This window comes from Lynx rufus, unplaced genomic scaffold (genome assembly GCF_022079265.1).
Source record: "Lynx rufus isolate CCGP_SWC_20201006 ecotype Redwood Valley unplaced genomic scaffold, mLynRuf1.p SCAF_9, whole genome shotgun sequence".
Taxonomy (NCBI): Eukaryota; Metazoa; Chordata; class Mammalia; order Carnivora; family Felidae; genus Lynx; species Lynx rufus.
Genome location: NW_025814897.1, coordinates 100,553,142 through 100,565,060, shown reverse-complemented (window position 1 = coordinate 100,565,060; position 11,919 = coordinate 100,553,142). Strand labels below are relative to the sequence as shown.

Here is an 11,919-nt window from a genome sequence, read left to right as displayed (position 1 = left end):
TACAGTTAAAAACTAAATGTAAAGGGGCACCTGGGTGGCTCAGTCAGTTAAGTGTCTGACTTCAGCTCAGGTCATGGTCTCACAGCTCGTGAGTTCAAGCCCCGCATCGGGATCTGTGCTGACAGCTCAGAGCCTGGAGCCTGCTTCAGATTCTGTCTCCCTCTCTCTCTGCCTCTCTGCTGCTCACTTTCTCTCTCTCCTTCAAAATAAATAAACATCTAAAAAACTGTTAAAAAACTAAATGTAAAAACTAAGTTGACTTCATTAAAAGGTGCATGATGTCAACACAAAGTACAGCACAATAGCAAGAATACATGCAGAACTCATTGGCTTTACATACACTTCTTTAGAAAGTCTGTATGTCACTCAACAACAAAGCTAATACATTTAAATCTCCAGAGCTCTGTCCTGATAATCTGCATTTTGTAAGAACTTTAATTCTGACAGTACATTGAACTTCTACAACCCATTGGACAATTCATAAATCTAAATAGGATATTTTTACAGTGACAAATAATTTCCTGCCTGGACCTTTCCTCCCAGTACCTATATAACAAAATAAACATACTTGGGACAAATAGTGTTCATGTGCCTCTGCACCACAGAAATTATCTTCTTTTCCCTTTTCCATTTAAAAGACAAATTTATTTTATTAAGGTAGGGATATCCCTCAAAGTTACTTTTTTCCCCCAGAACTTCCTCATGGCATTTTTTTACCTCCAGATTCCTGAGTGCTCAGGTTTAAGAAGTTAACAATGGAGTTACCGTGGTATACAACATAGCCACAACTTGATCAGTGGAGAAGGTGGTGATTGGTTACAAATATATAAACATGCAGACACAATACTAAGAACACCACAGTGGTGTGAGAGACACAGTTGGACACAGCTTTGTGTCTCCCCTCAAAGATATAGGTCCTCAGAGAATAGTAGAAGATGACCACCTATGAGACCATCAAGAAGAAAATGTTAACAGGTCAATGAACCCACTGTCGGCAGCAACAAAGAGACCAAGGGTACGATTGGGTCCATGCAGACAACTTTCAAAAACGGGTTTACATCACACACAAATGGTCTATGACATTGGGGCCACACACACACAGCCACACTGTGAAGAGGACCTGAATGGCTGCTGGGACAAAGTCTCTAGCACATGCCACCTGAAAGAGGAAGCCACATCCCTGTCACTCTTCATGATGTCATGGTACCGGGGTTTGCAGATGGCCACACGGATGCTCAGCAAAGACTTAAGTCATGTACTTCCTCAGAGAGATGGTTTTCTTACAGCAAAAGTGCCAGGCAGCATTTTATGGGTCATGGAGGAAGAACAGCAGACTTCTAGAAGGGAGAAGTCACACAGGCGGAAAACGGAAGCAGTACCCAAGGGCAGGAGAGATGACCTGTTAAATGTCAAGGCCTGCTCGGGGATAACAGTTCTCAGCACTCGGAGTCTTAAGTGCAATCCAAGTGTATATGGGACTTTAGCACATGATAGTATTTCAAGTCAATGGCAAAAAGGAAATGACATAACTATTTTTAAAACCCTGCAATTTACAAAACCAATTAAATCCATACCTCTTTAATGACCACATCTAAATAAATTCAAGAAGGAGCAAAAGCCTTAATGTAAGACATACAGCCTCAAAAATACTTAATTAAGTGCCAAAAATTTGTTGGAGAATATTTTGATATGATCGAAGTAAGGAAAGTCTTTTTAAGATATAAAAATTAAAAATAAGTATTAAATAAATAAAAACATTTCTTACAGCCAAAGGCATCCTACATAGTATACAAGTGTCAAAACCATATCACAAGTCAGAAAAATAACAATTACGTAAACAACAGTAAGAGAGAGCATTTCCTCAGTGTACACACTAACATCAGTATGGAGAAGATCAGCAATTATAAGAAATAGATAAAAGACATTAAGAGGATTCACAGAAAAAGAGAGAAATCATATTAAACAAAGGGAAAGATAGTCAAACTCAATGATATGAGAATGACTGCAATGTATTCAGGTTGCCTTATGCCATGAATACTTACCAGGGACTGGTTGTTGAGAAGTGGACAGAAGAATGCTCATAGACTGGGAGCAGCAGGCTATTTGTACCCTCTCAAGGATGACAGCTGGGCAATAACTATGAATGTTGACAATTAACTATATGACCATTGATTCAAATATGTATACTAACAATTCCTCTCATACAACCTCATACCTGAATAGATTTACCAAAAAATAACTATTATAAAATTCTCTGGGGGCAACTGAGTGGCTCAGTTGGTTAAGCGTCTGACTTCGGCTCAGGTCATGATCTCACAGGTCATGGGTTGGAGTCCCGCACCGGGCTCTCTGCTGACAGTTCAGAGCCTGAAGCCTGCTTCGGATTCTGTGTCTCTCTCTCTGACCCTCCTCTGCTCATGCTTTCTGTCTCTCTCTCAAAATAAATAAACAAAAAAATAACTCTGTGTCATAGACAAAGGTTGGTAATGACATGAACAGGAATAAATACGTTTATTTTCATATATACTTATAAGTGAGTAATATGGAGTACAAGAAAAACTAAGGGATTTATATGGACTGGTGTGGAACATCTTCAAGATGTTGCATATGATTTGATTTCACTTACGTGTAGAATTTAATCAACAAAACAAACACAAAAAACAAAAACAGACTCATAAATACAAACTGGTGGTTGCCAGAGCTGAGAAGGGTGGAGGGATAGGCACAATGGGTGAAGGGGATAAAAGGTACAAAGTGGCCATAATAAAATAAATAACTCACAAGAATGAACAGTACAGCGTAGGAAGTACAGTCAATAATACTGTAGTAGCACCGTAGGGTAAGAGATGGAAGTTACACTTTTACATGGGCATTTCATAACATCCACTTTTCTTCCACTGTGTCCCAGGCTTCTTTAAGAACAAAGTGATGAGTGATGTGAGGATTAAAAACAAGAGTATCCTTGAACTTCCCCTTCACTCCAGCTAGTCTCCCCCAACTCCCTGCCCCCACACCCTTTGTGTTCCCAAATCTGTTCTTAGTGAAGAACTTTATCCCAAGGCTCTGGCTCTCTTTCCATAGCTCTCCCCCTTCCTCTGCTCCCCATTCCTGGGAAGGGCCAGCATCAGTTTGAATGCATGCGAGAGCCCAGAGTGGTGACAGACGCCAGGGAAAGGCTTCACCTTCAGGGAAAGAGACCAGGGAGTACAGTGTAGTGAAGGGGGGCCCCCAGAGCCTGGAGTACCAAAATGGGGTCCTGGTGCCAGAAGAAAGGATACTGGTGCCCCTGAGAAAGGGGACCCAGCAGCCTCAGCGGTCTCTCGTTGGAAACAGTCACTGCTTGATCTGTTGCCTTTCTGGCCATGGTTGCAGAACCACACGGGGACCACATCCTGCTGTAGCCCGAGCCACTGTGGCCGCTGTGCTGCTGGCTGGGTTTCCAGCACTGCAGGAACGTGTTCTCCAGGCTGCCTCTCACTCTCTCCTCCATACTTGCTCTCCTGCTCTCTGGGGCGTGCGCAGGGTCCCTGCTTTGCAAGTCTGCTGTAGATTTCCTGGTTGTCAGCTTCCTCCACCCAATTCTGCAGCAGTGCCGCAGCGTATACACATTCTGGAAACTGAGCGGCAGAGCCTAGAAATGGCAGAGGGTCTTTTGCGGCCTGAGTATATCCCAGAGTGATCCTCTTCCGCTTCAGGAGCTTGGCGAACTGTTCCAGGTCTTTCCTCCTGGGATTCCTCGGGGTTTTGCTCCCGCTTTTCCTGGTCAGGCTTCAGGGCCCCAGGCGGGGTAGCGCACTGCTCTGGAAAGACGCCCTCAGAGTTGGCTCTCCACCTGGGCTCCCTGCTTGCGACCGGCTCCAAGGGAGGTCTCCAAGCTGCCTTGGGGCACCAGCCATACACCTACTTGAGGTCCACAGTACTCCATCCCCCGATAGAACTCACACAGTAGGAGGCACCGGGGCATCCCCCACACCCTAGCACCCGGCCCGACACCTGGCCCAATTCCTGACCCATCAGGAGGGCCTTGGAAGCTCAGTCAAGGTCCCAGGGTCAATCCAGCGGGTCTGTGGCCCATCATCTCCACACCACCCCTACCGTGTGGGTGCAACAATGCCAAATGAAAGCCAGGAGCCCTGCCATGGGAAACAGAGGTGCCCCAAGCCTGGGGGCCTGCAAAAATGAGGGCTCTCCAAGGGAATGCTCACACCTCCCTTCCTCCCCAAACCCACCCACTGCCATACTGTACATAATTCTTGAATCATAATGTCATATGCCTGAAACTAGTGTAATATTCTATGTCAACTATACTTCAATTACAACACTAAAAATAAATCAATAAAACTATTACAAACTTAAAAGTTTATTTATAAAAAGAAATTCTACAGTAAAGGAAGTATTTACATACACAGAGAAAAACTCACATATAAACATTTAAATACACGTGCATTTGTAAAGATTATTACCTAATGAGTCTAAAGAAACTGCCTCTGGGGAAAAGGATTGGAAACTATTCGAGAGATAAATAGGAAATTTATTTTACACTTTATCTCATTTTTTAAGGTTTTCATTACTACTATTTACTACCTATTACACTTCAATTTTTCTTATGAAAACTAAAAGTATTAATCAATATTTTATATAAGGCAACCAAAAATTAATAAAGAAAAGTCTATACGGCATTAATGTTTTAAATAATATAAAAAGAATGAAGTTAACTAACAGAGTCTTACTAAAAATAATACTGTCTCAGAAAAAAATGTTTTTACATTTTTTAAATTAAGAATTAGTGTAATCATATAAATAATCCCTCACTATTCATTACCTATTATTGATTCTTTACTAGAAAGGCATTACACATTTCTAAGTGAAGAGATCTACAAGATGTTATGGACCTTACATTCTAGCAACAAGGGAAACTGTTATTATAGCACAATCATCCAGTTCTTTCTTTAATTATAATTAACTTAAGTTCTTTGAAAAAAGGGAAATCAGAATCATTTTAAGACTTCTGCATTCTTCAAAAAGGGGGTCCAGTGAAAATAAGTCTCTTCATGGTGGGTTATATACTTATCTACTAAGAGATATATTTCTCTTCCAGAGCTTCCTCATAGCATTTGTCATCTCAGAATTTCTCAGAGTGTAGATCAGGGGGTTCAGCATGGGGGTTATGATGGTATAAAACACACTCAATGATTTGTCAATAGGGAAGGTCTTAGCAGGTCTCACGTACATGAAAATGCATGGCACAAAGAAGAAGACCACCACAGTGATGTGGGAACCACAGGTCTGGAGGGCTTTCCGCCTCCCTTCCGGACTAAGGTTCTTTAGAGAGTGCAAGATGACACCATAAGAGATGAGCAAGAGCACAAACACAATTGTGCAGATCAGTCCTCCATTGGCCACCACTAACAGGCCAATGACATGGGTGTCAGTACAGACCAGTTTCAGTAAGGGGTACATGTCACACAAAAAATGATCAATGACATTGGGACCACAGAATGGGAGTCTATAAATAGTGCTAACTTGAATGGCTGAATGCAGAAAACCTCCAACCCAGGACCCTACCAGGAGCACAACACACACCCACTGTCTCATGATAACTAAATAATGCAAGGGCTTACAGATGGCCACATAGCGGTCATAGGCCATCACCAGCAGAAGAAAGACCTCTGATCCACCAAAAAAGTGCTCTGTAAACAGCTGGGTCATACAAGATTGAAAGGATATGGTGTTTTTCCCAAACAACAAGTCTGAAATCAATCTAGGGGAAATAGTAGAGGAATAAATGACATCCATAAACGATAAGCTAGCAAGAAAAAAGTACATAGGTGAGTCCAGGGTCCTACTGACAGTTATAGTCATGACAATGAGCAAATTGCCCACCATGGTCAAAATATAGAAGTGTAAGAACATAACCAAAAGGACCTTCTGTCCCTTTGGATCCTGTGTGAGACCCAAGAGGACAAAGTAAGTGACATTGCTCCTTGGTTCCATCTAGTCTGCATAGGAGCTGACTTCTCATATTAGAAGCAGGTTATCTACAAAACAAGGGGGGAAACTTTTAAATGCATTAGAAGATCAATCTTTTATTCATTCAAACAATTAAAAGAATGTGGAAATAGTTGTTTGTGTCACATGCTTCACCAATGTTGTGATTTCCAAGTTGAATAAGCTATGGTTTCCCATACTCAGTGATATCATACATAATAATCACCAAGGTAATAAGTGCCATTATAAAAATAGCTGAATAGGGGTGCCTGGGTGGCTCAGTTGGCTAAGTGTCCAACTTCAGCTCAGGTCATGATCTCACGGTTTGTGGGTTTTAGCCCTGTACTGGGCTCCGTGCTGATGGCTCAGAGCCTGGACCCTGCTTCAGATTCTGTCTCTCCCTCTCTCTGCCCTTCCCCTGTTTACTTATTCATCTCTCTCTCTCTCTCTCTCTCTCTCTCTCTCAAAAATAAACATACATTAAAAAATTAAAGAAATAAAAATAAAAATGGCTGCACAATGGGAAGATCCTGGAGTAAAAATTTATCAACCAAACAGGAATCATAGAAGGCTTCCCAGAGGAAGCAATACTTTAGCTGAGTTTTAAAGGAAAAGTGGGAGAACAACAAAAACAAGCCAAGGGAATTCCATGAAAAGGTACACAGTTTATAAAGTCCCAAAAGTGAAATACTTGAGACCCATTTAAGGTAACTTACATATTCGAAATGAGAAGTTCAAATTAGGAATGGAAGGTCACTGCCCTGGGTTGTTTCTTCCTTCACTGAGACCTCTTTCTTAGCATTTTTGCTTGGATATGCCCCCTTTTCCTGACCAATAAATGAGGAAACACTTCAGTGTTGTGTCTCTCCCTTAATTTTTAAACTTTATATATGTAACATCTGCAAATTTGGACAGCTCCAACTTAATATCAGTTCAGTGCTTATGAAACTAAATTTTTAATTTTCAGCAATAAATATAGGCGTACCCCACCTCATTAAATAGTACGACCTTCCGTGTCATTGCTCAGACAAGAAATATCACAATTCTTTTTCTTGCTCTCGTATCACATACTGATACCTTTAACAAGTCTTATGAAGCCCTTTAAAACATATCACATTATGGGCACCTGAGAGGCTCAGTCAGTTGAGCATTGTGACTCTTGATTTTGGGCTCAGCACTGAGGATGGGGTCTGATAGAGATTCCCTCTCTCTCCCTCTGCCCCTCTCCTCCACTTATGCTCTCTCGCTAAAACCAAAACACAAAATGTGTGTGTACACACACACACACACACACACACACACACACACACACATATCACAAATAACATCATTTCCCTCCCCCCACCCCCACTCCCCACAACTTCTACCCTACTACATTAACCTCCTGCCAGGTCCTTACCCTTTCATTCTGGCCTCCATCAATTTATTCTCCTCAGTCAGACCAAATGATCCTTTTTAAATCTCAATCGGATCTATCACTCCACTGCTCACAACACCCACAGTGGATTCTAATCACATAGTCACAACTTAATGAATCACAGTTCATTTTACAGTAACAGGAACTATAATCTCCATTTCATAGGTGAAAAGACTAAGGCTCAGGTCATCTAATAATTTTCTGAGGGTCACCCATTTTTAAGTGATAAAACTAGAATTAGAATCAAAGTTTGCTTGCACTCAAAGTGTTCTCACTTTTTCTTATTAAAGATAGTCACACAATCGCAAGGCTGGTTTCCACTATTTACTATTAGTATTACCTTGGGAAGGCAAGTCTGCAATCTGAAGGAACACCTTTTACTCATTCACAGCAACCTGGATTTCATCTGTCATCCAATTTGACAAGAGAAAGCAAAAAAGCTGCATTATTACTTGAGGACATATTTTATTTCATTTGACTGTCTATCCATTTTCTCCATGGAGTCTCCTGAATATTCAGAAGGTTGATTTTATTTGCACTGCAGATCATTTCCTGGGAATTCCCAGGGCCACATAGAAAAGCAAAAATTTATCACATTAGGATAATTTATTAAAAAGACAAGAAATTCCTATCCTTACATAAGAAAAATAGCTACCAGTCATTTCCCAGGCAGATTTTTCTCAAGTAACTTCTTTCCCTCTGATTTCTAAACAGAAAAATACCACTCAAAGGCTTAGGTATCCTCATTCTATACTGTTGCTTTGGTCACATTAGCTGACTTGATATTTTAAGAGACATTCTTGTGCTTCTCTGTAGGCAATTCTTTAAGCCTAACAGAAACCTTCTTTAAAAATGTGTATCAATTTAAGAGTATAGTATCTTCTTCCCAGTAGGGCAAAGATCACTGGACATTTTATCCTTTCTAACCACATTCTTCATTAAGTCCTAGAGTTGGGAAGTGTCCAAGACTGATTCTTGCTTAATTAAATTCACTGGGAATTTTTGCAAAAACTTTCAAAAATATCTATATAAAGATCCTATTTTGTGAAATCAGATAATTAGGAAGATGTAACAATAACAAAAAAAATAGCTTTAGAACCATTGTAAAACTACTGCCAGTCAAAAATAAAATTTCAGCCCATTTTGTTTTAGGGAAGATTAATTTATCATGTATTTCCCCACTTGCCATAGCAAGTTTTTCTTTCCTTGTATTTAATATTCGATTTATTCTACCTTGAACTGTGGTAGATATTGTAGATATTTATTCACAGATTTAGACAGAAAAACTATTTATCCAATTATTATTTTCCTTAATTTGGAGCTCCTGGTTACTTCCAGAAACCATGCTATGAGAGTGGACACAGCAATTAATGAAATAGGGGGGCAAATTATGCAACAGGTCCTTCCTGCATGGACCTTCTATTCTCATAACAGAATCAGGCAGTACGTAATAGGACAATTTAGGAAACTAATTACAGTCTTCATCAGTGCTAATAAGACAGCAAACAGGGTAGTCAGGGAGAATTCTACTATGGAGAAGGTGACCAGGGAAGGTCTTTCTTCAAAGATGATGCTTACTGAGATGCACAGGACAGAAGGCAGCTACCATTGGAAACACCTACAGGTAGTAAAATTAAGTAAACATTAATTATAAGCAATTTGTTCTCACTTCATTGATGGCATGACCTATGTATAGAAAATGGTAAAAACTTCACACAGATTTTTATTCCAGGGCCCTTTGAAAAGGAATGGTAAGTGTGGGCACTCTCATCAACTTCCTGATTGTAGTGGGAAAGCTTTCAAACTTCACTGTTGAGTGTCCTGTTAGTAATAGATCTGTCACATATGGCCTTTATTATGTTGAGGTACATGCCTTCTATACCCAATTTGTTGCGAGGTTACTTGTATCATGAAAAAACATTGAAATTCTATCCTACCAAAGAACAACTCAGAGAGGAAATACAATTCCTTTTACAACAGCATCAAAAAGAATATTTAAGAATAAACTTACATAAGGAGGCAAAAACTTTTGTACACTTAAAAACTATAAAATGCTGAAGAGAGAGAAAGATGGAGGCATAGGAGGATGCTGGGCTCACCTCGTCCTGCTGATCGCTTAGATTCCACCCACATCAGCCTAAATAACCCAGAAAATGGCCAGAAGACTACCAGAATGGACTCTCCAGAGCCAAGCGTAGACAAGAGGGCCATGGAAGAGGGTAGGAAGGGTGGAGAGCGGTGTGTCCTTCATGGACTGGCAGAGGGGAGCCAGGGCGGTGGAGGGGCAGCCCGCTGGGCAAGACAGAGCCCCCAAGTCTGGCTTGCAAAAACATTGGGGCCAGACTGCGTGAGTTCTGACAGCCAGCGGGACTTAACATCGGGAATGTTAAAAGTCAACAGCTCTGCTCAGAGAGTGGGAGGGCAAGAGGATACCAGGAGGGAGAGTTGTTGAGCCCCGGACGACAGAGCTCAGCTCGGTGGGGAACAAAGGCAGTGGCCAGCACCAGCTCCCTCTCCCTTCCCCCAGTCAAAATCCCAAAGGGAACCAGTTCCCATCATGGAACTTACTTGCACCGTGCAAATGCCCAATGCTGTGCTTCTGTGGATCCATCCCTCCGATGGGTCTGCCTCCCTCCCAGTGCTGTAGGGCCCCTCCCACAGGGAACCACCAATCACAAAGCGAGCTGAGCCTACCCCTCCCACCCCTTTGCACCTTGCGGATCCACCCCAGCTAATATGCCCTTGGTCAGATCCCATCACAGCAGCACCACAAGCCTGGCAGTGTGCAAGTAACCCAGACAGGGGCCACACCACTCCACAGTGAGTCCTACCCCTGGGAGAGGGGAAGATAAGGTACCCACCAGTCTGACTGTGGCCCCAGCGGTGGGCTGGGGGCAGATATCGGGTGTGACTGCAGCCCCGCCCACCAAAGCTCAGGACAGCACAGGAAAAGAGCCCTGCAGTTCCCCGCCACTCCAGGGACTATCCAAAATGACGAAATGGAGGAATTCTCCTCAAAAGAAACTCCAGGAAGTAACGAGAGCTAACGAATTGATCAAAAACGATTTAAGCCATATAGCAGAAAATGAATATAAAATAATAGTCATAAAATTAATCGCTGGACTTGAAAAAAGTATAGAGGACAGCAGAGAATCTATTGCTACAGAGATCAAGTGACTAAGAAATAGTCATGAGGAGCTAAAAAATGTTGTAAATGAGGTGCAAAATAAAATGGAGGCGACCACAGCTCTGAGTGAAGAGGCAGAGGAGAGAATAGGTGAATTAGAAGATAAAATTATGGAAAAAGAGGAAGCTGAGAAAAACAGAGATAATAAAGTCCAGGAGTATGAGGGGAGAATTAGAGAACTAAGTGATGCAATCAAACGGAAAAATATCCATATAATAGGAATTCCAGAAGAGGAAGAGAGAGAGAAAAGGGCTGAAGGTGTACTTGAACAAATCAGAGCTGAGATCTTCCCTGATCTGGGGAAGGAAAAGGCATTGAAATCCAAGAGGCACAGAGAACTCCCTTCAAACATAACTTGAATCAATCTTCTGCATGACATATCATAGTGAAACTGGCAAAATACAAGGATAAAGAGAAAATTCTGAAGATAAACAGGCTCGAACTTATAAAGGGAGACCCATAAGACTAGTGGCAGACCTATCTACTGAAACTTGGCAGGCCAGAAAAGAATGGCAGGAAATCTTCAATGTGATGAACAGAAAAAAAATGCAGCCGAGAATCCTTTATCCAGCAAGTCTGTCATTCAGAATAGAAGGAGAGATAAAGGTTCCCAAACAGACAAAAACTGAAGGAATTCCTCACCACTAAACCAGCCCTACAAGAGATCCTAAGGGGGACTCTGTGAGTGAAATGTTGCAAGGACTACAAAGTACCAGAGACATCACTACAAGCATGAAACCTACAGACATCACAATGACTCTAAACCCACATCTTTCAATAATAACACTGAATGTAAATGGACTAAATGCTCCAACCAAAAGACATAAGGTATCAGAATGGATAAAAAAACAAGACCCATCTATTTGCTGTCTACAAGAGACTCATTTTAGACCTGAGGACACCTTGAGATGGAAAGTGAGGGGATGGAGAACTATCTATCATGCTACTGGAAGCCAAAAGAAAGCTGCAGTAGCCATACTTACATCAGGCAAACTAGACATTAAATTAAAGGCTGTAACAAGAGATGAAGAAGGGCATTATATAATAATTACAGGGTCTATCCATCAGGAAGAGCTAACAATTATAAATGTCTATGCGCCAAATGCGGGAGCCCCCAAATATATAAAACAATTAATCACAAACATAAGCAACCTTATTGATGAGAATGTGGTAGTTGTGGGGGACTTTAATACTCCACTTACAACAATGGATAGATCATCTAGACACAGGATCAGTAAAGAAACCAGGGCCCTGAATGATACATTGGATCAGATGGACTTGACAGATATATTTAGAACTCTGCATCCCAAAGCAACAGAATATACTT

At 41.4% G+C, this 11,919-nt stretch overlaps 1 protein-coding gene and 1 pseudogene across 1 annotated transcript; both read right to left on the bottom strand.

The window, feature by feature from the left end:
• Window positions 1–3,124: 3,124 nt before the first annotated feature.
• Window positions 3,125–4,239, bottom strand: LOC124506028 (POU domain, class 5, transcription factor 1-like; annotated as a pseudogene).
• An 828-nt stretch (window positions 4,240–5,067) lies between these two features.
• Window positions 5,068–6,036, bottom strand: LOC124505374 (olfactory receptor 4A47-like). Its single transcript, XM_047071315.1, has one exon. The coding sequence runs from the start codon at window positions 5,992–5,994 to the stop codon at window positions 5,068–5,070; it is 927 nt and encodes a 308-aa protein (XP_046927271.1). The 5' UTR covers window positions 5,995–6,036.
• Between the last annotated feature and the right edge of the window lie 5,883 nt (window positions 6,037–11,919).